We start from the raw sequence: 26,840 nt of genomic DNA on the forward strand, positions 1-26,840 counted from the left end.
CCCACAGAGAATTCAGTCCAGCATCTCTTGGACAGACTTCTCTTCTACTGGAAATGTAGCGGTATTCCTTCCATTATCCAGCCTTCTTCAGGAAGCCAAGTCTCAGTGCTATTAATCATCTGTCGTCATGGCTCTCTTCTGTTAAGATAGATGAGCTTGAGTGTGTGATGAGTCTCAAGAATAATGACATTAGGTATATTTGGTGCATTTATATTGGCAAAATGCTTAAATTCTAATGTGCTGGCTGCCATCTTTATGAGAATCTTGCCTGAATGCTGAGTGGTTGACTTAGGTGTTTCTATTACCAGTGCCACGAAAAGGGAAATTATTTGAAGTTGGTTTCTTTGTCCAGTCTTCCAAAGAATATTACAAGAGAGAATTTGGAACTGTAATCTCTAGAGTTTATCTTCAGAATAGGTGAGATTATCTCAGGGCAGGGGACAGAGCAGAGAGAAAACAGAATGATGCTCATAATAATACTAACAGCAATAACTATGCTAACAGCTAATACTTACTGCACTTATTTACCAGGCACAGTTTTAAAGGTTTGCTGTATATTGAGCCTATAACCCTCAGAACAATTCTTTAAGACGAGTGGAATCATTTTCTATTTTTTACAGATATAAGGTGAAGTAGTTTTTCCAAGGTCACAAAGCTAGTGGGTGGTGGAGCCAGAATATTCTGAAAGCTTTCTTCCTCATTGAATTGTATGAGGGTGTTTATTCTCAGGAGTGGTACGAGAATGGACCATCCCATTGCTCTTCCCTTGAGTTCCACACAATGACAGCCCTTTTCCAGTTGTTTTATGGGGTTGAGAGGGGGTATAGGTGAGAACTTCCCCTTTGCTGCTCTCTTACTGGTCCTTGAAGACAGAAAGTAAAAAAAAAAAAAAAAAAAAAGACAAGCTCTCTCTAGAGGTAGAGACTTACCCTGTAATGTGCTTTCCCCTCACATCTACTCTGACTGGCCTGCCAGACATTTAATGGAAGGGGTTCCCAAGTGCAACTTTCTTTAGCTTTGAAGGACCTGGCAGCAAAGGGGCCTCTCAGGCCTTCCATCCTAATTTGTGTCTACTCAGGAGCCTCTGAACAAGGCGATTCCCTGGCCCTGCTGCACCCCTGCCTGTCATCCCTGGAAACAGTTGGAAGTCTTTGCTGCTAAGTCAAGGATGGGAGGGAAGAGTTCTCTGACCATTTCAAAGGTGCAGATGGGAGGAAGAGGTGGATGCCAACTCCCGAGACTTAGGGAGGCAGGATCTTGGCTCTCTTCTGCATGAAAGTCCTCTGGTATTATTTTATTGTTTCATGGAAATTTTATTTGTCTGCTGCCATTACCTGCCAGGTCATTAGACTAGAAGAAGGGATGTAGGGGAAATAGTGCTGTTCATATCTTAAAACAACAATAGTGAAGTCAAGCTAAAAATAGGATATTCTTTTCTTAGTAAATGACAAATGCCTCTTTTCTCCTCTCTTTTCCATTTCTTCTGCATTATCTTCTCCTGGTGTAGTGATTAAGACCATAGATGTTGGAGTCAAACTGACTTAAGCCCCGCTATTTAGTTTGGGGACCTAAGGCAGATTGCCTCTTTTATTTGCTCATCTGCAAATTCAGGAAAATAGCATGAGCAGCCTAGGGGGGCTGCTTGGCACAATGCCTCATGCCTCCTTAGCATTCCTCCATGGCTTGTCGTGATCTTTATCACTGGTACTTCTCCAGCCTCCAGCATGCGCAGATTACACACAACTCCAGGTGTGGGGCGTGTAAGCCAAAAGAGTCTGTTACCGATGGCAAACTTTGCTCTCTTAGAGGAACATCTCACGTACTGGCCTGTGAGCGTATTTCCACTGACAAGTCCTAGCTCCTGCTTTCCAGGAACTCACAGTCTAATCAGAAAGGTGAGCAAGGAGGTGGCCAGTGCTCCCCACCGTGGCAAGTCCCTAGCTGAAATGGATGGGGTGTTGTGAAAGGAGACCAGAGAGAGATGGAAAAGGGTGGTGGCCCCTCAGGGACAATTAAGAACTTGCCAGTCAGAGCAGCCTCATTCGGAAGGCCTTCCAGGTCCAGAGAACAGCAGGAACAAAGGGCAGGAGGCCCAGTGGGGCTGGTAACTCATGGAGCAGGTGCGTCTGTGGAATGAGGAATGTTCATATGTATTGGAGCCAAAGCGTCCGCGACGTCAGTATACGGTGCTGATGCAAACTGCAGCCAAATAAAGCACTGATAATAATACTACTTCACGCTTGTGTAGCACCTTTACAATTGTCAAAGTATTTTTACTTCCATTTTCTCACTCAGCGGCAGTGCTCCCGGATCTCACCTCAGGAGAGGCAACAGGGCTGGCCTGAGAGTGTGGGAGGCCACGCTAGTCCACATGTGCCCATGGGGCCCTGGCCGCCCAGCCCTCGGATGCTCTGCAGCACCTTCTCTTTCCTCCTCCGCCTTGGAAGGTTGGGTACTGCAGAGACACAGGAAGCAGAGAAGGTGTTAGGGACTCACCTGAGATAGAGCTTAGGGCCTGGCAACTTTTGATTAGAATGCTTCTGAAAGTGGTGCCCCCACCCCCACTCGGGTGAGCCTTGTGCCTGGGTTAATGGCCGCCTCTACTTGAGTTCCCACTACCCTGAAGACTCTCTGGAACCTTCAGTATGTGCAACATGAAAGAGACAGCTCTCCCTCCCACCCCAGCTTGGAATAGACACAGCTTGGGAAGAAACCTAGGGGTCCCTCCTGTTTTCTTTCCCCAATCCTGGTAGAGTTCTTTACTTATTCTTGTTATAATCCCACTTTGTCCCTGTATCCTTTATACAAAAGACCCCAAACCTCCACCTTCCCTACTTTTATGATGCTTTTTACCAAGGAGCTGCAAGCCTATAATAAGGGTAAGTGGTGAAAAGGAAAACCAGCCACACTTTTCCTTCCAAAGGTAATTAGGCTAATTTCCCTCAGTCTTTTTCCCCACAATCTTTTCAGCCTGTCTGCATGTGTAAAGCAACACTCTTTTTTTCTGTAGCTTCCCCAGGTGCTTCCACTTCCTGTGGCTGGGATGGAATCTGGGGCCCCAGGCCCAAGGCTCTGTCTGGCTGGTCCTTGTAGGAAATGGGCCAGACAATATCCCTGGAGCAGTGTGACTCCTGTGGGTCCATCCCTGCAATTGCAACATCCCCAGCAGCCCATGTCTTCCTGTGGTCACATCAGCAGCCACGAGAGAGAATGCCTCCCACACGTTCCGCAGCATAATCTCACATTGGCCTGTGTTCATTACTGGTGCATATGGGTGATCTATTGCTACCAGTTCATCGTAAGGGGGAAAAGTGCTCTTTGGAGATTTTTCAACTTTTTTTTTTTTCTCTTGATAAGGTACAGGGTTGCACACAACAATTCATTCAACCAACAACTATTAAAACCCTGTGTACCAACCACGTTTTAGGAATTTATTTATGGATGTAAAAGATACAGTCCCTGTACTCAAGAACTTATAGTGTGGGGCTGGGGAAGAGAAAGGAAGTTGAGAAAATGAGGAAATAGAACATTGTGTGGTATGTGCTCTGACAAAGGTGAGCTCAGATTTCGGTGGCAGAAGGTCTTGGTGGAACATGATTTCTGATTAAGGGTTGGCCATATCAAGGAAGAGGAAAGGATAAGAAGAACATTCCAGGAGGTAGGCAAAGCACATGCAAAGGCAGAGAGGTAGGAGAGGGAGGTTTGTTTTGGGAATTAGGTGAATCCATACACACAGAACGTGGGGTGCTAAGAGAAGCATCATCCAAACGCTGCCTCCTGGTCCCTCTTCGGCCTTGTATTTGTAAGGTCACTGCCGAGTGTTGCCGTGAAACATAGGTTTTATTTTTGTCTATGCAAATCCATTTTGAGCTGCTCTGAGATTAGTCATTGAGGTGATAGAAAGAGCAACAGACCTGGAGACAGATGATGCAGAAGCCTTTTTTTAACAGCCTAACCTCAAGCAGTTCTTTAACTTCTCATCTGCATAGTGGAGATCCATTCACTAACTCAGCAAAAATTCTCTAAGTAGGTATCTGGTACTAGGTAAAGCCGAGAGGGGTGCCTGGGTGGCTCAGTTGGTTAGATGTCTGACTCTTGGTTTTGGCTCAGGTCATGATCTCAGGGTCCTGAGATTGAGCCCCATATCAGGTTCTGTGCTCAGTGGGGAGTCTTCTTAAGATGCTTTCCCTCTGCCCCGCCCCAACCCCCTCCCTCTCTCTAAAAAATAAAAAAAAAAGATAAAGCCCAGAACAGAAGTAACTTCTGTCCTCATGAAGCTGACGTGAAATTCAGTAGTGATAATAATGTCTGTCCTAACATTTAAGGACCAAAATAGATAAGGCATATTTGCTTTAAAAGCATAAAACACTCTAAAAGGTAAAACCTCATTGCCCAGCCCCTGGTGTAGGATGAATGTCCCTGAGAGCTGAGGGCCATTGTCACACACAGACGGGAATGAAATACCTCTGTCAGCTCTGAAGTACGTGTGGGGACAGAGAGAGAGGTAAAGAGGCAACATCAATGTTATAGGAAAATTTAGAAGTGTGAATTGAGAATAATTTTGCTTTTGATAAAGAGCCCTTCTCAAACCAGGCGCCAAACTCAGAATCAGAAAATCTAATGACTTGGAGGGGGCCTTCGAGACCAAGGACATTCTAGCCCAACCCTGTCATTATATAGAGGAGGAAACCGAAGCCAGAGGAGGTGCATTGACTTTCTCATGGCCTCTCCGCTACCTGAAGCTGAATCAAAGGTAGAATCCAGATTTCCTAACTCCTATTAACTCCAGGTGTGTTTGATGTTGCAGGTAAGCTTAGTAACCACCCCCCCCCCCAGGTGATTCATAAGGCGAGGCAAGAATAAACGTAGATAAGGGTAATATAACATGCGAGGCAAGAATAAACGTAGATAAGGGTAATATAACATGTAAAGCACAATTATCTCCAGCTCTAGTGCTAGAAGCACACAACCCTTTCTCAAGGTTGTGCCTTTAGCCCTGTACAGTCTTCCTGCCACTCACCGGATCGCTAACATGTGCTGGGAATTCTGTATGCTCTTTTAATAACTCATTCAATCCTCTGAGCAACTCTGAGAAAGCGGCCAGCCTTATTCCCGGTTTACAGAGAAGCTGAGATCCAGAGAGTAGTTAACCCCTGGCTCAAGGACAAACGGGTAGTTAAGTGGCAAAACTGGGCCTCCTACCTGGACATTCTGGCTCCAGAGTCCACGATCCGCACTCCGATAGTGCTTTGCCCGGTACTTCAGGCAGGCCCCACCCTTCACAGAAGGAAGGGCCCCGCTTTTCTCATACCCTCCGAGTGTTGAGTTGATTTAGTAAAAATCGGGAATTGGCACGATTTACCTATGCTCCCAGTGTGCCTCGGCGGACCCAGGTATTTCAAAAACTCAGATCTTGGATGCGGAGCGCAGACAGACGTCTGTAGGTGAGTCCCAGGGAAACGACTCAGGCCCAGGTGGGCCTTCCCAGAGGTTTTGCCAGCCATGAAATTCACTCTGGCCATTTATTCTCACTCTTGATGACACCTTTTTTAATTCGGGATTGTTGGGCTAACGTAAGTCACCAGGGCTCTCATTTCTATCAGTAGGACAAAACACTTTTTTTTTTTTTAAAGGATTTTGAAATAATTATAACCTCACAGGAAGTTGCAGCACTAGTACAGAGGCCATGCACTCTCCACCCACCTGCAAAAGGCATTCTTCAAAACAAGTAGAACTACGTTTCCTAACGGAATGTGGATAATGGTGATGCTTCGGGTCCTTCTGAACCGTTCGTGATCTTTCACCACATCTGCCACGGACAAGCAACTATTACTGTTATCAAATACAGAAGGCAAATTCAAAGGCCATGTTTTTGGCAACTGAAAATCATAGGACTTGAACCAGGAATTTTTGGCTTTTAAAATAAGAAAAAAGACCACCTCTCTTTCTCTGGGTTGTTAGTTTTGGCAACTGAAAATCATAGGACTTGAACCAGGAATTTTTGGCTTTTAAAATATGAAAAAAGATCACCTCTCTTTCTCTGGGTTCTTAGAGCTTAACCCCTCTGTAAATGCTCGGACACCGTTTTAAGTCACAACATCTCCTGGAAGTCTCTGGTGAGGCAGTTTGCAGAATATAAAACATGGAGACACGAACTCTTCACGTTGAGCAAGTGCTCTAGTTGTTGGCAGTGATGGTGAACTGGACTCTGGGGACTTCTAGGTTCTGCACTGACTTCCCCCCTCTCGGATCCCACGTCCCTTAATTTATCTGCTTCTTCTCTTCCAGGAATAGTGGCAGCCGCTCATCCTTAGTCTTTCCTTGCCTGGGTATCGTTCATGTCCTTTGAAAACCTGAAAAAGGTGCCATGGAGGATATCGAAAGCTAAGGTTCCATAGTGGCAGAATCAGATAAATCAGTGGAATCAGAACAAACATGCTCTACTTCTGTCATCCCAGCCCAGAGGGCAGAACCAGGCATGGACCCAGGCCCTATTATCCTGAACAGAATGTCAGGCGCAGGCCATATGGCAGCCCCAGCAGGTCATCTGGTAGAATAAGCCAATTTCCAAAGACAGGCTGAGTCCTTTGGCATCTCAGTCCTGCCTTGGAACCCTGAGCTCTTCCTTTGTCTAGAATGGTTCCTTTCCTGGAGGCCCACAGGGAGCAGCTGGGCCTAGCTGGGGCTCTGTGTATGGAGGAGATAACAAAAAAAAAAGGCTTTTAATTTCTCTTGTCACCAAGTTAGCCTGGAAAGCCCTGCAGTCCTCCCTGAAAAAAGGACACACTGTTGTGCTCATATCTGCCACAGCAATCTTCTGCTATCTAATTTTCTTTTTTCTTTTTCAATCATAGAAGATCCCTATGTTTTGTGTTTTCACAAAGCTAGCCCTCCTCTTGATCTCTTAAGAAGTTGATGTGTTTGTCATCTGCCTGGATAGCAGATCCTCTCGGCTTAGATATGGGGCTCATCCTCTCATTACTTTCTTGTGTTATTTTCACATTAAATGAAGATTGCTTCTAGGACAATTTAGCTTTAAAATGTTACCCAATTTGAGTCAGGACGGACCGGCAAAACTTGTAGATAAGTTGTCACTAGAATTCTGCTCCCTGGAGCCATGGTTCTTCTCAGAGGTCAAATTCTGAGATCCCTGTTTCTGATTTGCTTAGGATTTGGCAAAGGCAGGTTAGATCCTGTTTTATGTCCCTTCCTGCTCAATTCCTTTTAAGTTCAATTCCTTTTTGAATTATTAATATTTGACCAGAAGCATTACTGATGGAGATATCGGTGTGCTTTGCTTTAAAAAACTTCAGACTTAAACTGAAAACCTTACATAAGAGCTGCTTTAATTTTCAGAAAACTTTAAAAATAACCAGCTTTCCTCATGCATGTAAAATTAAATTAAAATAAACATAATTGACCCGACTTTGGGGAAGACATCGATTATAAAGGCAAGGCATTAATAGAGAACACAACAGGCTTCCGTACCCTGCAGCGTGCCCGCATCTCCCTTCCGGGGCATCTACTGCCTCCTTCCTTTTTTCTTCTATCAGAATCAAGCCCAAAGGAAAGATCTTAGAAAGGTATTCATACTGATTTCTGGCTTTGTTATGCTTTAGCACTACTTACTTTTTAGCTGGAAAGAGGCTATCAGCCAAAGGGAAGAATTGCCCATTGCAGGATCTCTGCCTAATGGCTGGCTGATTTTTATTTTATTTTTGTTTGTTGGGTAGTGGGGGGTCAAGTAGGCTTCCTGCCAGTCCCATAGACCCTGTTCTTTAATCTCAGGAACAGCCCTGCTTTCCTCTCCTTTGTTCTGGGAAAGCTGCAGAATGAATAGGAATTCCAGTGGGGAGTGACAGAAATCATTTACCCCTTTGGCCCGTGTTACCCATCACTCCTGGATCAAAGAGCCATTTGTTAGTGATGGGTAAGTGTGAAAAGAGGCATCTGTTGCCATTTGTAAAGAACCTCTTGGTTTTGCAGCACCTGGAAACTCATGGACTGGGGGCTAATGAGGATTGCGTGCCAACGTCGTAGGAGAACATTGTAGACTCAAGACTGTAGGTGTTTGGGGCAATGGTAGAGACATGTGCATGTGGCACCTGTGCCATAGCCGAGTCCCGTCACATGTACAACCTCTTTCATATATCTACCTCTTCTTATATTCACTAAATACTGGCTGAAGACCTCCTAGGTGCCAGTCCCCATGCCTGATGCTGGGATAGAGGCTGACTAAGATCTGCTCTCTCTTCCAAGCATCCCAGTTTAATAGAGAAAATGTGAACACAAGTAATTACTATGATATGGTAAGTTCCATAATAGAAGTATTTACATAGTAGTACAGTTGATTAGCCATCCTTAGGAGAACAGTGTGGCCAGAGGAGAGGAATTTGGGGTTGAGGGAAAGAATAGGAAAGAGGCAAACGCCAGCAACATTTCGAGTTTGTAAGTAGACAGTTTCCAAGAAGGGCATTTGAGAGAAAATAGTGTTCACAGGAGCCAATGCTTTGGGATCAAGGTGGGGAATTATTGGTAGATGAAACAGAAGGTGGTGTGAGAATCAGATCGTGGAGAACCCTGTAAATCTTGAAAATGAATTTTATCATCAGGCCTTTAGGAGGAACCATCAAATTGTTTTTAGACAAGAAGGTAATACGATACTGTTTGTGCTTTGGAAAGATCATTCTAGTGGCTTTTGGAGAATGAACTTAAGTCTGTGAGAGCAAAAACCAGTTAAGGGTGTGTTCTAGAGCAGTAAAGGGAGAAATTTAATAGGGTGTGCTAACAGATTGGAGAAGATGATAGAGAGGGAAAAATCTAGGATGACTCTCAGGTTTAAGGCTTAAATGACTGAGTAGGATATTAAAAATATCAGTAATGACAGCAACAATAAGAGTAGTTGTAACTATCGGATCCTTACCAGGTGCAGAGGATTTGGCTACATGTGTTGCATAGATGATTTCACTGAATCATTGTAATGATGTAAGTGCTGGAATTATCCTCATTTTAGGTGAGAAAGCTTGCAACTTTGAGAGATGAAGTAATATATCCAAGGTCACATGGTTGGTAAGTGATAATGTATGAATTTGAACCCAGGCACATTGAGCCCAGAGCCTGTGCTCTGTAGGGAATTTAGCAGGAGGACAAGTCAGGGCAAAGTATATGAAGTTCAGGTTTGCACTTTCTGAATTTAAAGTGCTTATATTTTACTGAGGTCAAAATATCTGACTTTGGACAGAAACTTTGGACAGCTGGCTCTGCAGCTGAGGAATGTGGTCTGTGCTGGACACATGGATTTGGCATTCATCAGTTAATTGGTGGTAGTGAAAAAGGTGGGTGTAGTGTGGGTGAATCTCCAAAGAGCCAAGTGGAACCATGAAGAATTACATCTAAGAGTGAGTGTAGTGGGACAAGTTGGAGAAGTTTGCTGAAAAGGAGTAGCTAGACAAGTAAGGAGATTACTATGAAAGCCAGAGGTGATATTCAAGAGCTGAGGAGGGACCAACATGATTAAATACCTCAGGGAGATGAAAGAAGATTTAGAATGAGGGTTGAGTTGGGTTTGGCAGTTTGGTGGTTGATGGACAAGAGTTGAAGTTAGACTGAAGTGGGTGAAAAACTTAATAAAAAGTGAGAAAATGGAGACAATGGGCTTGGACCTTTCTTCAGAGAAACTTGGTGGAGATGGTGAGAGACAGGGAGATAACACAGGCCACCTCAGGATTAGGGGAGATACTGTGTGTCTGTGATGGGAGTCACTTGAGATGCTCACATGTTGAGGGGAAAGAACCTGTGGAGCAATGGGGATTACACCAGGATGTTTATCTGAGTAGGCAGAAGGAGTCCTCTCTCCTCCAGCCCTCAGAAGATCATGGACTCTTAGGGAAAGAGGTGTTCCTATACTTCTAGTCCCCCCACCCCACTTTTATTACATGAAGAAACTCAAGCCAGAGACTTGTCGGGGATCACACAGCAAGTCTGTGTTCCCAAATCTCCTGGTTCCTGGTCCCTTTCCCCTCCTGCTGCCAGTGTCAGTGGGAAAAGAATCCCTGATGTGTTCTTTATTCCAAGTCCCCAGTTCCCCACAAGGTTTCTTCCCTGCTCCTTGAAAATGCACATCCTTCCAGATTCTGATGTGTCAGCAGGAACTCAGCTGTGTGGAGGGTGAGTCAGAGAGCTGATTCGTCATTTCCTCAACAAGCCATGGGGCAGTGTTTTAGGTGGTTGATTATAAAGTGTCATTAAAATGACAAAGCCTCTTTGAGCACTTTGAGAACTTGGGTACCCACGTTCCCAGAGGGCAGAAGGCTCTCAGATTCAAGAGCCTTTCAGCCACCTCTTCCTGGCCCAGAGTAAGAGAGGATGTATTTGTTCACACATGGCACCTGGTCCACAAGCCTGTGTGAAGGAGACGATTGGGCGGTGTGGTGGGGGTAGCACTAGACATTCCTTACACAAGAGAGTTGGTGCTCTTCCAAGAGATCCCATTGGTCAGGAGTCACTTGGTGAGCCTGGATGCAGGGAGCTACCAGGTCCTCAGAAGGGCTTAGAATACCCACCTCAACTCTGCTTAAGGGTCTTCTGAAACTAGTAGGTTCGTCATCTCTTCCTCTCATCTTCTTATATTTAAAAGGCTATATTGTCAGCCTGGTTGTCATATCATTCTGATTAAATACTGATGTTGAGCACTTACTAAAATCTACAGCCCTACACAGAACATACTGCTCGAATCCAGACATGAAAATGCTATATAAACAAGAACCTTTTGTAATTGACCTTCAATTACAACCTTCTGAGTATTGGTAGGTTCCAAAGAATAACAATTAACTTGCTTCTCTTTGCTCTTTTTCAATCTACCTAAACCCATTGCTCCCTTTCCACTCTGTCCTGTGGGGCTGTTAGGTGGCAGACCTATAACTCCTGTAACTAACTCCAGGGGCCGTCATTCTCATCGACTGCAATGTGAACATTGCCCCCTGGAATTTCATAGACTATAGAATGAATGGTGCCCCTTACACTACAGCTCTGGTTCCACCCCCATTCTTTCCTTTAGTCACAGCATATTCAACTAAAAGAATACTATTTGGGAGTAGAACCTAGGGTTTCCTGGCTCTGCTGCCCTTTGTTATAGTTGTTGTTTGTTTATTTAACAGTATTAAATAAATCTAGATTAGACAGGAGTCTGAAAAGCTAATCTTGCCCTGAGAGATTCAGCAGGGCTTGTAGTGATTCAGGGCCCATGATTAGTTTTGTTTCTTCCTTCATCTGCTGTTCATTCACAGTTGTCTCCAGTATAGACAACTGTAAGACATGCTTATCCCAAGGCACTGAGAAGAATCTTCCCTAGGCTCTAAAAAAAAATGAAGAAGACTTAACTAGGCCAAGGATGGGAGACAAGAAGGGATATCCAGAGTGAAAGTAGGAACAAAGGCTTGATGGAAGTAGGTGGAATGACACAGTCCATGGCCAGATACAGGGCCAGAGTGGTAGAAGCACAAGTAAAGAAGGAGACAGGCTCAAATAAGACTGTGGAGATGGAGACAGGACTCAGAACATGGAAAGTCTTAATGGCTCCATTATAAAGATCAGGGCTTTCTCCAAAGAGTAATAGAAAGTTACTGGAGGATTGTGAGATTATATAAGCTTTATATTCTGAAGGAAAATGCTTATTGCATTTAGACATGATCGAGAGACAAACAAGGGGCAGGCAGAATAGGTAAGAGGTCAAAAGAATGCCATATAAGGGAAGGCAGGGATTGGTAGTGTTTTGAAAAGCTGTGAACAGTCAACTGTGTCTAAAGCTACTGGATAATTATATGAGACAGGGCTGGAAGCACCCATTGCATTTAGCTACCTGGAGGTCATCATGTCTTTACTGAAAAGTGTTATTGAGAGAGGAGCTAGAACAGAGGAAGTAGAAGAATGAGTGGGAGGTGAGGAAATGACAACAGTGAGAATATAGAACTTTAAGTGTCTGTCTGTGAATGGAAGGAAAGAGGTAGGTGGTAGCTAGAGAAGGATCTGGGGTCACAGAAGCTTTTTACTTTTCCTTTTTTTTTTTTTGAGATGAGAGAAGCTTAGACAAATTGAGTGCTGATGGACAGTATTTAATCAATAAAAAGAGACTATACCAGAGAGAAAAACATAGTCCATGCTTTTTCTATTCCAGGAAAGACAGAAAGGTTTGGGTTTAAAGCACATGGAGAGGACTTGGGTGGGGGGTGAAAACTTCTCTTAAAACAGGACAGAAGGGGGCGCCTGGGTGGCTCAGTTGGTTGGGCGACTGCCTTCAGCTCAGGTCATGATCCTGGAGTCCCGGGATCGAATCCCGCATCGGACTCCCTGCTCGGTGGGGAGTCTGCTTCTTCCTCTGACCCTCCCCCCCTCATGTGTTCTCTCTCATTCTCTCTCTCTCAAATAAATAAATAAAATCTTAAAAAAAAAAAAAAAAACAGGACAGAAGGAAGAAATACTAGATGAGGATGCAATGAGTCTGACTGGTAATGGGAAGGGGAAGAGGGGAATTGAGGAAGGTTCCTGTCTCATGGCTTTTACTTTCTGAGTGAAGTAGCTATGGGGCAGCAGGGAAGAATGTAGTGGAGTGAGGAAAAAGATCAGATGAGGGCTTTGAAGAGAATAGGAAGAGTTTAAACTTTATTGATTTGGGGAGTGGGCAAACCTGGTAGAGAAACATACCCTCCCCAGAGATTATAGTGCTACTTGTAGTCAGTGACCAAGAATTCTGTGATGTTACTACCAAATTGTCCCAGAGTGTGGTTGTCTTCACTGGGGCTCAGCTGCCCTGGGGCAGGTGCAGAAGGTGAAGGGTTGAGTTCATCCAAGAACTTTACAAGAAAGCCTGATAAGGATACAAAGGATGAAGGAGTCTAGAATATAGGCTAAAGTATTATTACAATGATTGACTATTGACTGTTACATCTAAGATGGATAAAGTGCTATGTCAAGATTGAGGAAACTTAATGAATTAGATGAAATGAGATCAGTTAGGAGACTGATGGCCCTGATGAGAAGAAGGAGCAGTCATGGTGAAAATGGTGAGACAAATAAGCTGGAAGGACAAGAGATTGACAGCAAAGCATGAGGTGCATGACTTTATGAGTTTTGAGGTGAAGAAGCTACAGCTGATGACAAGTGCCAGAATGGAACCATAGACTGGGGCTACTGAAGTCTTTGAACTTCACTTCTTAGAGAAAGTGACTAGGACATTATCAGCTGAAAAGGAGGAGGAGAGGCAGGCCTCAAATAGAAAGATTTGTTTTGAAGAGCATGAAGTTCCAAGATCTGGAGGAATAATTGGGAAGGTGGAAGGAACCAACTCCACTTTCAGATCCTGAGGTATGTGCAGTAGGAGAGTCTGAACAGCTCCTCTTCAAGAAGTGGCATCCCCAGAAGATAGCCAGAGCCTTAAAATCAGCATGGTATCCTTCTGGGTTCTTTGGGTTGGGGATAAAGTAGGCCTACTCCATTTCTGAATTCTCATTTCCTTTGCACTAATATAATTTTCAAGGAGACAGAGATTCTATGCCAATTTATTTATCTGGGATTCGTTAATTTTTAATTTGGTCACTATTCTATAACTATAAAAAGAACTTCTCATCAAAAACTAATGATGTACTATGGTGACTAACATAACATAAAAAAAAGAACTTTTATTAACAAACCCTGTACATTATTCTGCTTAAAGAACTCCCATTCAGTATTTCTTTTAGTCTGGATTTGCTAACAACAAATCTCTAGGCTTTTGTCTGTCTAAAATGTCTTTGTTTTGCCTTCATTTTTGAAGAATATTTTCACTCGTAATAGAAATCTTGCCTGAGAATTTACTTTCTTTCAGCACTTTAAAAATGTCATTCCATGGTCTGTTGGATTCCATCATTTCTACTGGTAAGTCAGCTGTCAGTATTATTCTTGCTTCTTTGAAGGTAAAATTTCTTTTAGCTTTTAACATTTTTTTTGTCTTTGTGTTCAGCATCTTGACTATGATGTGTTCAAGTATGTTTTGCTTTGTATTTAGAAGTTCTAGTTTCTGGAATATGAGACTTACAGTTTTTGGCCAGTTTTGAAAAAGAATGCCGCCATTATCTCATCAAATGTTGCTTCCATCCACATCTCTCTCTCTCTTCACTCACCAGCACTCTGATGTTAGATGTTTTCATAAGATCCTATGTGTCTCTTACTCTTTCATCTGTTTTTCCCAACATCTTTGCTCTCCATGTTTCTGTTTGGTATTTTCTATTAGCCCATCTTCTAGTTCACTAATTTTGTCTTCAGGTATAAGAAATACATTGCTAAACACATCTATTACAATGCTTTAATGATTGTGCTTTTTTAGTTGTAAACTTTCCATTTAATTTCTCTATTAATAGAGTTCAGTTCTCTGGTGAAATTCTCCATTTTGTCATCTTTTTTCTTGGACGAAATAAACAATTATTTTTTAAGTTGATCTCTCATAACTCTAATATCTGGCTTACCCATGGGCCTATTTCAGTTGTCTTCCTTTCTCTCTTAGTCTTAGTTCTTGGAATGTCTAGTAATTGCTGTTAAGAATTTTATATAAAAAATTGTAGTCTCCAGGTAATACTATTTTCCTCTAGAGAGGACTCACCTTATCTTTTATTCAAGGAGCTAGAGTGGGAAGAGATTACATCTATTCAATCCAGCACTTGGTTTTTTGGAGACCAAGTTGGAGTTTTTATACAATTTTGTCTACCTCATGTTTGCCTCCTCTCCTTAGGGTATAGATCTTCAGAGGTCCAAAAGAAAGTCTGCAGATATTTATTGGGATTCCTTCATGGTGGGCCCTAAACTTGATACTACCAAAAATCTGGCTTTTCTTTATAGCTACACTCTCATCTTTAGGTAGCTTAAGAATTAGCAAATCCTGGGGCACCTGGGTGGCTCAGTTGGTTAAGTGTCCAACTCTTGGTTTCAGCTCAGGTCATGATCTCAGAGTCTTGAGTTCAAGCCTCGCATCAGGTTCTGTGCTCAGTGGGGAGTCTGCTTGAAGATTCTCTCCCTCTGGCCCTCCCCCAACTCTCTCTCTCTCTTTCTTGCAAATAAAAAAAAAATCTTTTTAAAAAAAGAAGTAGCAAATCCCATAATATGAAATTAAGTGCTAAGTGTGGAGCTCATTTCCTGGCACCCTCCCTTCTCTCAAGGATTCTGCCACCCAAACCCTTGCTATCCTGGCAGCTCTGAACTGCTTTTAAGAACTTCCCTCATTATATTTAGGCTTTAACATCAGATATATGTGGGAGATGCCTATATATAATACCAAAAAATGACAAAATATACTTACTCAGTTTCCCCCGTTCTCTGGTTGAAAGGAAAAAAAAATCTCATTTAGGCATGTTCTTTACTGTACCCTTACACATGAGGAAGGTGGTTTCCTCCTCCTCAGAAGCATCTATGTCTGTGAAACTGTATCTTAATCCTCTAAGAACACCCCTGTCATTGTTATGATGGTACTCGTAAATGGTTTTGTGAATGGTTGTACAGGATAAAAGAGTAATAAGCATTTCTTTCCCCTTCTGGGGTCATGTTTGCCCAATAAGATGTAACAATAATAGTCATAATAATACCCGCTAAAATTTACTAGGCATTTATTATGGGCCAGGTTCTATGTTAGGTGTTTTATTTAGGCTGTCTCATTTAATCCTCAGAAGAGCCTAGGAGGTAGTAATGGCAAATTTCCTAATTTACGCTTAAGGAAACTGAGGCTTCAAGAGGTTAAGTCTTAAACAAGATCCCAGAGCCAGGAAGTAAATGGCACAAGCAAGTTTGAACCAGACTTTTCAAACCCCAAGGTCTATATTTTTCCAATATTTTGCCCTACCTCTTGACTTGTTCTCCTTCAGCATAAGTAGTCTCACTATTTTACTGAGCCCCAGAATTCAGAGATATTTCCTTAAATAAGGTAAAAGCCAGATAGTCTGAGGAGTTTATATGCAAAATAAATCTCCCTGGTTCATTTCTCACAGGTATTTCTAGATCCTTCCCTTCCCAACTCAGTCTTACTTTGATATATATTTTACATTAAATATTTCCATTTATAATTTCTATGGCAAATCTGAAAGTAATTTTTTAAAATAAAGCTTTATGCAGGGACAGGAAGCAATTAGTGGTGGGGCTTTATTTTTAGAGGATGAGATAGGTGGGGGTAGGGTATGAGGAGAAATTGCTTTCTGCAGTGTCAGATGAGTTGAATGAGTTATAGGAAATGATAGCTCAGCCGGGCAACTTGGTGCTTGCCAGTGAGTCAGCAGTGATTTCATCCTCAGCCTCAATGCTGGAATCACAGATGCGAGAGACACCTTTCCTGGTGAGGGCCCCTCCCTGTCCTGCTGTCTGGGACATCAAGATTCTGCTCACATGATGTGAACCATTCAGTTATCTGTCATGGTGGAGAAAGATTCACAGAACCGTCTGCCTCTTGTTTTCACACAGATATTTCTAAGTTTCGTTAGGATTGATTGGTGCTCCTGATTTTTTCCACTGACACCCCAGGAGAAGCACCCAGTGACTTTCCATCCAGAGGATGAAGTTTGGAATTGATGTCATAACAGCATGTTGTTCTTATGGCAACATTTCACGTGTTTATACTACTTCAACTTTCCAGGGTCTGTATAAATGGCGAAACATGGAAGCACGATGGAAAAGTGAGACAGGAAGACTCTGCTTTAGGAGAAGTCGTACATTAAAAGAGGTCACCTTGTCATCATTGAAAATATGTGCATGTGACAGGAAGACTAGAACCAAATCATTACAGTTGTTGTGTTAGGATGGTCAGATTGACAGTGATTATTTTTTACCTTCTTTTCTAGGTTTAATAAATAGGCTCAAGTTGTGAAAATTATTCTAAAGATAATCCTTTTGTATTTTAAAATAACTCTCTGTGGGGAAAAAATGGCCAAATAGCTTTAATATTTTAGGACATCTTTTTCCCAGACTCTGCCCAGATTCTTCGGTCAAGGTCATGTGCATGGTGTTCAGTAGGGAATGAGTCAGGAGATCTAACTTTGCTCAGAATTTATAGGAGCCAGACATTTACTTCCTTTTCACCCAGTGGAAGGTGGTATTATCCCCATGTTATAAATAAATAAATGAACACTCAGAGAGACAGAAGAAGCTTCCTCAGGTCAGTCAGCTAGTAATTGTGGAGTTCCAACCAAGCCCAAGTCAGACTACTGCCAACAACCACACTTTTTTGACTTGAGTACAAAATGATGCTGCCACGGGTCCCACTCCACCATGCTTTTTGCAGAGCATTTTCGATGTGTTAACTTACTGCTGAATTAATCCTCCATCAAGAAAAAATGTATTGCAAGATTGTTCTCTCTTTTGCAAAACTAGGATTCTAAAATTCACGTATACTCGGTTTTTACTTTAGTTAGAAAGACAAACATTGAGAGCATTGCATAGCTTACATACCTGTGCATCTGTGTGTTTGGCATTAAGAAGATAAAAGAGGCACAGTAAGTACCCAGTTGAGTAGTTGGACTCACCCAGAATTTGAAGTGATTCTCATGATCTCTCCTAAAGTTCTTAGGTAGATGAGACTGTAGATAAAGCTAACTGCTCTATGGTTCAGTATAGTAGCTGTGAGGGATAATTATGGCCGAGGACGCGGTAGTATTGTTGCAAAGTAGAGCATTTACAGTTTCAAAAAAGCCATCCCGTTGGCCCAGCAGAGCCCTAATTTTCTTGTTTAATAAATTAATAACAGCTAAAGATTTTTTAAATTTTTTGATGGGTAATGTGCAACTAATGCTTAATATTATGCTCAACTAATGTTGAGATGCTGACATAAAATATATTGCACATTGTAAATGTACAATTTGAGAAAATCTAACATATGCATGCACCTGTGAAGCATCATGTCAATAAAGATAATGAATATATTCATTAGTCCAAAAAGATTTTTTGTAATGCTATATTTTTGAAGGAAAAAAAAAAAACCAGTCACTTAATTTCGTCATTTAATTTGATGAAAAGAGCCCGGATGGAGACTCAGGTGATGTGAGTCTGTACCCTGATCATGCTCTAAATAGCTCCCTGAAATTCAGTGAGTCCCTTAATTTTTCTAGCCCATGGTTTTCTCATCTGAAAAATGAGGGGGTTGGACTAGATGGTCCCTAAGGCTCCCTACGGTTCTAAAGTTCAATAAAGCTAAGAGGCCAGGCATACTTAGGGTATTGGTTTGTGTCCAAATGGTTTTATGTAAAAAGGTAGACTTCCCCAGTGGTCTGGTGTCAGCTGTGCTGCTTCCGTCCTGTCCTGCTTAATTGGTAGATCGTGAAATCATTTCATTTCTTTTCATTCTCTTTCACCCTGATTCAATGTCATTCATGTCCTTGCTTCCATGTTGGTCTTAGTAAGCTAAGGGAACTGTTCTACTTAAGAATTTAGGGCTAAGGCTTGAGTAATGCTGGGAATTTGGCAATGCCTTTAGCAAGGATCTGATGAGGGGCGACAGGACCATCAGCTCCCTGGATATTTGTGAGACAGCTTGGGCATTTCATGGGGGGGGTGGGGTGTGCAGAGACAAGCTGTACTGGATGTATTTCAGGCTGGGGGAAGGGAAGCAGATTGGAGTTTAATTAAAATTCTAATCCCAACTTAGCCCATCTTCTTGCCAAGTCAGCAGCCAGCATTTCTGTTTGTGGTTCTGGTGATCTTGCTGTGATGACATACATAGTTACCTCAAAAACTCCTGCAAATGTGCCTAAAACTTCCATATACTCACCAGATGCTTTAATCAGAGCTGGTATGTTGCCATCTTTGGCCTGTGTTTTCAGAGATACCTCACCCACCGCTGCCAGGGCTCCTGGTAGGAGGGGGGCACCGGAGAGAGCTTGTGGTGAAAATTGAACTGATTACAAATGAGAAAGTTTCATCACAGCATAGAGATCTTTCCAAATTGTTTCTGTTTTCCAGGTAGCTAAGTGGGATTTCTGAGGAGGGGCTGCTCTGACTTCATCTTGGCCCACCATGAGGTTCTTCCTGCTTTGTGCCTACATGCTGCTCCTGATGATTTCCCAGCTGAGGGCAGTCAGCTTTCCTGAAGATGATGAACCCCTCAATACAGTTGATTATCACTGTAAGTAATCTAAAGAGCATTCTTCTTTTCTGAGAAGGGAGCTTTCTTGGTTTTGATCCTCTACGTGTATTTGTTTTTAGAAAGAGAGTTTTATATGTCTCAAAACTGTTTTTGCATATTAATTGATCCAGAGCCCTTTCTTAGTGTTTGGAGAAAATGGGACAGCTTTGTTGGTTGCTTTTCTAAAGCAACCCATATATAGGTTATATATTTTCTGTTAAAAGAAAAAGACCATTTGCTAACATTCACCATCTTTTATTCATTTGTATTCAAGACCTTAAGAGAGGAATTTAGTTAAAACCCTTCTACAACTAGTATATACAGCTAATCAATGCTGTATATTGATTCTTCAGCTCCATAATCCTGACTGATAGTTTAGCCCATTTTTACTTGCAGATTCAAGGCAATATCCGGTTTTTAGAGGACGCCCTTCAGGCAATGAATCCCAGCACAGGCTGGACTTTCAGCTGATGTTGAAAATTCGAGACACACTTTATATTGCTGGCAGGTAATTTTCCTCTCGTTGGTTTATTAGATTAAAATTCTTTTCTCTTGTGGTGCTTGCATTAATGTGTCTAGTTCATGAAAAACTAATATGTGATTGTGATCAAAAATTGCAAGTAGCCAAAAATAATCACTGAGAAGAGTCAGTGTTGTGTTACCAGGAACAAATACAGAGCTAAAGCCTTCAGCAGTGCTATTTTATTACTGCCATCAAGCAATCATACACCATTCTTTATTCCTAAAGCAGCAGGGGGAAAAAAAATCTTTCTTTATTCTTTTTTAACTTGGAATTATTCAAGCAAATATTAGAAGTATGTCTATGCTAATACCAAGTAGCCGTTTGACCTATGCCTGAAGAGAAGAGCTTTCTTTGCTCCCTAACCACAGTGATATATAAAAGCATCTCACTAATGAAAAAGTACTCTTTGTTGACTTTGTTGGAGACAGAGAAAATCCAAATGATCTCCAAAATACAATAAAGGCAGATCTGTAAAAAATAAAATAAGAAGAAGCAGCTTAACACTTTTATGCATTCACATGATATGACTTACTGCCTTGTTTCCAACAGGGATCAAGTTTATACAGTAAACTTGAATGAAATCCCCAAAACAGAAGTAATACCGAGCAAGGTGAGCAAGTGAAATTTATTTGCATTCCCTCAGAACTTGGATAATGTCTCCCTCCCGTCCAAAAAGTTTCACTTAAAATACCAAACTTTGGTTTTGCTTGGTTAATACAGAAACTGACATGGCGGTCAAGACAACAGGACCGAGAAAACTGTGCTATGAAAGGCAAACATAAAGTAAGTAAAACAGATGAGTTATCTGCCAGAGTTAGTCTTTATGTGGGCTTCACCCAACAATGTCAGCATATGGAATGTCTAATAGTAATTTAATTATTACTTTCTTTAGGATGAATGCCACAACTTTATTAAAGTGTTTGTTCCAAGAAACGATGAGATGGTTTTTGTATGTGGTACCAATGCATTTAATCCCATGTGTAGATACTATAGGGTGAGTATATTTCATATGGTGTGCTTTTTTTATCAACTTTTCTTTCTTCGCTGTCATGCTGTTAGAGTTGAATCCTTTCTGCTATAACCCATTTATCTCTAATGCTATGGAAGAATAAAGACAAAATTCTTCAAATAGAATTTCGGTACAAATAAAGCAGTATTGCCTTCAAACAGGTACATTGAACAGATGTGACACCAGCTATTTATTTTTCTTTTATAGTTGAATACCTTAGAGTATGACGGGGAGGAAATTAGTGGCCTGGCAAGATGCCCATTTGATGCCAGACAAACCAATGTTGCCCTTTTTGCTGGTAAGATCCTTTAGTGTAATGAATATAAATGATTAATGACATTGAAGGTAAAAGGGAATTTAAAGGAAGAAAAAAGCTCATAAGTGGGGCAGCTACCTTGTTATAGGTGTTTCATAGTCTAGGAGCTAGGAAAAAAATTTCCAAAAAAGAGGATTTAAAAGTGAGCATATTATAAGTATTCTGACACTGGGCTCTGTTGTTAACTAGGTCAATGACCCTGAATAAGTGGCTTAGCTTTTTGATACTTAGATCCTTAATCTGTAAAATGAAGTGATACCAGGGGGCAACCTGTCACAGGTTGATTATGAGCATCAGGTCTAGGTCGATTTGTATATATAGGGATAACAGGTGAAAGCACTCCAAAAGGTATAATATACTACATAGGGTAACACACTACAGGATAATTATGGTTATTTTACCCAAGTTATAATTCTGGTTTCAGATGGGAAGCTGTATTCTGCCACAGTGGCTGACTTCTTGGCCAGCGATGCTGTTATTTATCGAAGCATGGGTGATGGATCTGCCCTTCGTACAATAAAATATGATTCCAAATGGATAAAAGGTACCCTTGAAAAGCAGCGTTGTGGGATTGCCAAGGGTAGTGGGATGGCCAAATGGGACCAGGAGCCATGGCATCAGGAGGCTCAGTGCATGACTTTCTGTTATTTATTTAGAGCAAGTACAAGTTGCTTTGGTTGTAAGCGGGAGCATTGACAAGGAAAGAGGAAATAAGTTGCCATGTCAGGAAAGTAGATTCATCTACGGTTATATCCCAGTTGACCTCAAAAAAGAAAGAGCTCATTTCTCTGTGCCAATTTGCCTACCTCTGAATACACATAATGTTCCTTGTCCACTCCCATCTACCTATCCTCCAGAGTTAGCACTGATTATCAATTAGTTCATCTCCGCAGAGCCACTTTGTTCTTTGGAGTCTAGATACCAAGATTTTTCATTCTCCATGTAAGAAGTTTTCTTCCCTAGTTAAATAGGTTAATGAATAAATCTGTTGAAACAAAGACCTTTGCTGTAGTTCAGTTCCCATAGGCTTTTTACAGTCCATTAGCTGACATGAAAGACGGTAGGTTCCTTGAAGCTTCAACACACCCATACTGGGACTCCTTGAGTGCGTTGGCATATTGGGGTTCTCACTAGTTTGTGTGTAGCTATGTGTCGTCTGTCAGTCATGCCGAGCAGCCGGGGTCTTGTGCTAATTGAACTATCCTTTAGGAACCAGTTTGTTTTCGATTTCTCTTTCAGAGCCACATTTTCTTCATGCCATAGAATATGGAAACTTTGTCTATTTCTTCTTTCGAGAAATTGCTGTGGAACATAATAATTTAGGCAAGGCAAGTATATGCACTTGACTTGTATCCTGGACTTGTACTGCAGGGAATTGAGCCCGCTTTGGTAGAGTTATGCTGTTTGCGTGGTTTCCAGCACTCAGTGCATTTAGGGCCAAGTGCAGAGAAGTGAATTGCTTATCATGAGAATAATTGCTGGAAAACACCTGAACAATGGCCAGCGTGAGAATAGCAACCTTAGGCCTTGAGATGGTTTCATTTGTTCTGTCACCGCCGAGAGTGTTCTACAGGCACCCTTGAGCTATGGATACTTCTTTACCGCTTTAGAAATCTGTTGATCGTTTGTTCTCCCTCAGCATCAAAAGGCAGGATGGAAAGTAGAGGCCCCTATTCAATTTTGAGGGCTTCAGTAAAAGCCCGTATAATTTTAAAGCATCGCAGCCTCGTTTTGCCAAGTTTAAGGATGGCACATTTCATTAGCGATATAAGAGACCAGGTGGGAGACCAAGTGTGGGGATGGTTCGCATTCCCCCAGCCAGATCGACAGCTTACTTCTTGGGGAGCTCGTTTGGCAGAACAGGAAAATGGCCCTCTTTTCTCCCAGGTAAATCTTCTTACCGGACAAATCCCTAGAGAGAAGATTGCTAGATTCTTTCGAGCCCGACGTATCTTTAGCACTCTTGTGTCCCTCCCTTAAATAGCAACTTTTCCTTTCCGTTCCCCCTCCCTGCGCATAACCCTGTGGCTTTGCTCTCGTCCCCCGGGCAGGCTGTGTATTCCCGTGTGGCCCGCATCTGTAAAAATGACATGGGTGGCTCCCAGCGGGTCCTGGAGAAACACTGGACTTCATTTCTGAAGGCTCGGCTTAACTGCTCTGTCCCCGGAGATTCGTTTTTCTACTTTGATGTTCTGCAGTCTATTACAGACATCATACAAATCAATGGCATCCCCACTGTGGTCGGGGTGTTCACCACACAGCTCAACAGGTGAGAACCGAGCCCTGGCACTTCTCAAGCTGTTCTGTGCATGCTTCTGGGACCCAGGAGTGGGCCTCCTGTTGTTGGATGCTTTCCCTGATGCTGTCCCCCTTTGCAGCATTCCTGGGTCTGCAGTGTGTGCATTTAGCATGGATGACATTGAAAAAGTATTCAAAGGACGGTTTAAAGAACAGAAAACCCCAGATTCTGTGTGGACAGCAGTCCCCGAAGACAAAGTACCGAAGCCAAGGTAAAGAAAAAAAAGACAGAAAGTGGTTTTTGTCTTTAACAAAACCCTCTGGTCACTGGAAGCATCCATCCTCAGAGAGCAGGGGGACCAACCTCCCGTGCCAGGAAGGGGTCCCGGGGGGGGGGCGAGGGGGCACTGCAGACAGAGCCAGTCCACTGAGCCCCGCGGGGGTGAATGCGGAGAGCCTTCTGAGCGCAGGGAGAGCGCGCTACTCCTCTGGTTTTGCCCATTCTCCTTTCTTTCTCAGCCTCTTCTTTCAGAATGGACACTTCTCCCTTAGATACAGTTTGGGAGGGGGAAAAACACACAGTTTTCCTTTCAGGCCTGGCTGTTGTGCAAAGCATGGCCTTGCCGAAGCTTATAAAACCTCCATCGATTTCCCTGATGAAACCCTGTCGTTCATCAAATCCCACCCGCTAATGGACTCTGCCGTCCCACCCATTGCCGACGAGCCCTGGTTCACAAAGACCCGGATCAGGTAATACGGCTGGAACTGCAGCCCCTCCCCTCTCACACCTTCTCTTCCCATTGCCCCCCCCCCCCTCTGACTTGGCCTACCTCCTCTGGCAGGTACAGACTGACGGCCATCGCCGTCGACCACACTGCTGGGCCCCACCAGAACTACACAGTCATCTTTGTTGGCTCTGAAGCTGGCGTGGTGCTTAAAGTTTTGGCAAAGACCAGCCCTTTCTCTTTGAATGACAGTGTATTGCTGGAAGAGATTGAAGCATACAACCATGCAAAGTAGGTGCATTTTACGAGAAGGTTTTTCAGCACGGCTCGAAACTTTCCGGCGTGTATTTCATCTAGTAATTTCCTTTGCGCCCCAGAAATTAGCAGTGGTTGGGCATATTAGTGTTTGGTTTGGTTTTGTCTGTCCTTAGTGAAATAAATCCTGAGTTTGTGGTTTTTCCTGAGTCCACTAGGGCTAGGATGGTGGGCAGCGGATTAGTTTAAAAATAATTCAGCCCTCATTTATCCCACCTATGGGCAGTGATAACGTGTTAGTAGCCACCCCTGATGCCCCGCAGGTTTATTTTCGGCCGCTGCCTGCAGCAGGCAGTTGGTTGCAAGTATGCACATGCGCACGCTCACAATACAAGTCTTCCCACCACTGATACAAAAGATAACTGGACCATTGAAACAAACAAGTAGGTGAGAGAAATGGAGCAAAGGAGACTACAAAGAGATCAGAAACATCTAGCCCAGCAAGATTTAAGTGCATTGAAACCCTGGCCTTTTTCTTTCCCTTTGGTCTAAAGTGGTCTTCACAAACACAGTTCCCTTCCGTCACCAGAACAAGAAAGCAATCTTAAATAAAAAAAACAACCAAACTTTGTCCAACCTGAAGTTTAACCAATTCTGCAGAGTAGCAGAAGATCAAACACAGAATTACTACTTCCCAAACTATGTACTTAACTGGTTTGCTACTGAGAATATCCCTCAGGATCTCCCAGCTCTTAGTAATTGCAAAGCCAAACCTCACTTGCCTTGCATATTTCGTGTAGCTTTCGACTTCCTAAACACAGGGCTTCAAATGTATCCCCAAATACAGGTGTAATGCTGAGAATGAGGAGGACAGAAAGGTCATCTCATTACAGTTGGATAAAGACCATCACGCTGTGTACGTGGCATTCTCCAGCTGCGTTATTCGCCTCCCCCTCAGTCGCTGTGAGCGTTACGGATCCTGTAAAAAGTAAGCTGATGTTTCTTTCCTTACCATGGGTCTTGCAGCGTCGTGACCTTTGATGATGAGAAAATCCAAGTTCCATTCTGTTTGGTTTTTATACAGGTCTTGTGTTGCATCTCGGGACCCGTACTGTGGCTGGTTAAGCCAGGGCACCTGTGGCAGAGTGACCCCAGGGATGCTGTAAGTATGTTCTGTCACATTAGCCAGGATCTTCGGAGAGCTGCCTCTGTCTTCTCTGGGGTCTCTAAAGCTAGACATTTAAGAAAAATTCCAGTAATACTACTTTTGTTCTTTTCTTCCTCTCTTTTCTTTTTTTGATATGGGAGAAGTAAAAAAGAAAAGAGAAAAGAAAATATCAGATCTGGGGCTGTAATAAGGAAGGGAGATTGTAGACAGGATAATACCTGAGGGAAATGGATGGAGAGAACAAACAATTCTCTCTCCTCTCTTAAACATTCTAGTGGCCAGATGTTGAAAGAAGAAATACTCGTTTTAGCAAGCTGTGTTGAAATGTCCATTTTTTTCTCTCCGCCCATTCTTACTAATCGGTCTGTGTTCTTGGTTCTGCTCTGGTTGTCACTTGTGTCCCTATGAAGGCTGTTAACCGAAGACTTCTTTGCTTTCCATAACCACAGCGCTGGAGGATATGAACAAGACACAGAATACGGCAACACGGCCCACCTAGGGGACTGCCATGGTAAGCCCGGATCTTCCTTCTCCTTCTGGCAGTTCTTTTTGACCACATTTGCACGTGAACATTATTTTACAATCAGCCTTTTAATGGCTCAGGACACATACCACCTAGCATTTAACTTAAACTTCGCAAAAGCTGAGCTGTTTGGTCATGGGATGCGTTAGAGAAGAATCTTACTTTTTTTTTTTCCTTCACCGTTTACAGTTTTGTAGAAAATCTAGAGAAAGGTAGTCTAACCAGCAGGTTAATCTTTTAATTTATAGTCTTTTCTTTTGACTTTTTTAGTTAATTGGAATTCATAAATTTTGCTTTCTTTTGGTTACTTTTTACTGATTACTTGTTCCTTTAATTCTTTTAGAAATTTTGCCTACTTCAACTACACCAGATTACAAAATATTTGGCGGTCCAACATCTGGTTAGTTTTTTTTAATTTTTTTGAATTAACAACCTTTTCTTTCCTTCAGTTCAGCATTTTCAGCCCCTTCTCCCCTCCTTTTGCGCAGTTTGGCAGCCTTTCATGTTTCTGCTTTGACTCATAATCCCACCGATGGTACTGAAACACTTTTTCTTACTCAGCACTCCACCCCTGTGTAGCATGTTAACAGTTCATCATTGACCAAGGCACATCCCGTAAGAAAAATCAAATGGATTCACGTAGACTGCATTCCAGCTGCACGCCCGCCCACCCAAGCTTTTCTTCTCTCTCACCCCTGTGCATTGTGGATGCTCCCTCTGGCCATCTATACTGAATGGATGGCAGAATTTCATTGTTTCCCCCTTCTCTCCTCACCTCTCCTAAGGCCTAGTAAACAAATACACATTTCCCCAAAATGTGTATTTATACATTTTGGACGTCTTTTTTTGAATGGTTTGCAGTGAGCCCGGGAATCTTTGAATGTTGTGGTCTCGGTGGTGTGCAGAAGGCTCCCGTTGAATGAAGCTGGTATCTGATGTATGAAGGTGTTCAGTGGGCTC

The 26,840-nt window shown here is 42.6% G+C and overlaps 1 protein-coding gene across 5 annotated transcripts in view; it reads left to right on the plus strand.

Moving 5' to 3' along the window:
* Positions 1 to 26,840, plus strand: part of SEMA6D (semaphorin 6D) — a 53,314-nt gene that overhangs the window by 19,924 nt on the left and 6,550 nt on the right. For 3 of the 5 annotated variants that reach the window (XM_034994837.1, XM_034994839.1, XM_034994841.1), the window contains exons 2-17: positions 18,961 to 19,123; positions 19,520 to 19,631; positions 20,196 to 20,256; positions 20,367 to 20,429; positions 20,539 to 20,640; positions 20,863 to 20,953; positions 21,396 to 21,515; positions 22,211 to 22,299; positions 23,023 to 23,240; positions 23,350 to 23,481; positions 23,804 to 23,959; positions 24,052 to 24,225; positions 25,037 to 25,177; positions 25,274 to 25,351; positions 25,768 to 25,868; positions 26,224 to 26,280. In XM_034994837.1, the coding sequence (XP_034850728.1) occupies positions 19,015 to 19,123; positions 19,520 to 19,631; positions 20,196 to 20,256; positions 20,367 to 20,429; positions 20,539 to 20,640; positions 20,863 to 20,953; positions 21,396 to 21,515; positions 22,211 to 22,299; positions 23,023 to 23,240; positions 23,350 to 23,481; positions 23,804 to 23,959; positions 24,052 to 24,225; positions 25,037 to 25,177; positions 25,274 to 25,351; positions 25,768 to 25,868; positions 26,224 to 26,280 (1,804 nt within the window). In that variant the 5' untranslated portion in view covers positions 18,961 to 19,014. The remainder of the gene's footprint in view (positions 1 to 18,960; positions 19,124 to 19,519; positions 19,632 to 20,195; positions 20,257 to 20,366; positions 20,430 to 20,538; positions 20,641 to 20,862; positions 20,954 to 21,395; positions 21,516 to 22,210; positions 22,300 to 23,022; positions 23,241 to 23,349; positions 23,482 to 23,803; positions 23,960 to 24,051; positions 24,226 to 25,036; positions 25,178 to 25,273; positions 25,352 to 25,767; positions 25,869 to 26,223; positions 26,281 to 26,840) is intronic. The other 2 variants (XM_034994840.1, XM_034994842.1) reach the window with 1 other exon arrangement.

The sequence above is a fragment of the Mirounga leonina genome, unplaced genomic scaffold (assembly GCF_011800145.1).
Source record: "Mirounga leonina isolate KUSES-001 unplaced genomic scaffold, KU_Mleo_1.0 Mir_91, whole genome shotgun sequence".
NCBI lineage: Eukaryota > Metazoa > Chordata > Mammalia > Carnivora > Phocidae > Mirounga > Mirounga leonina.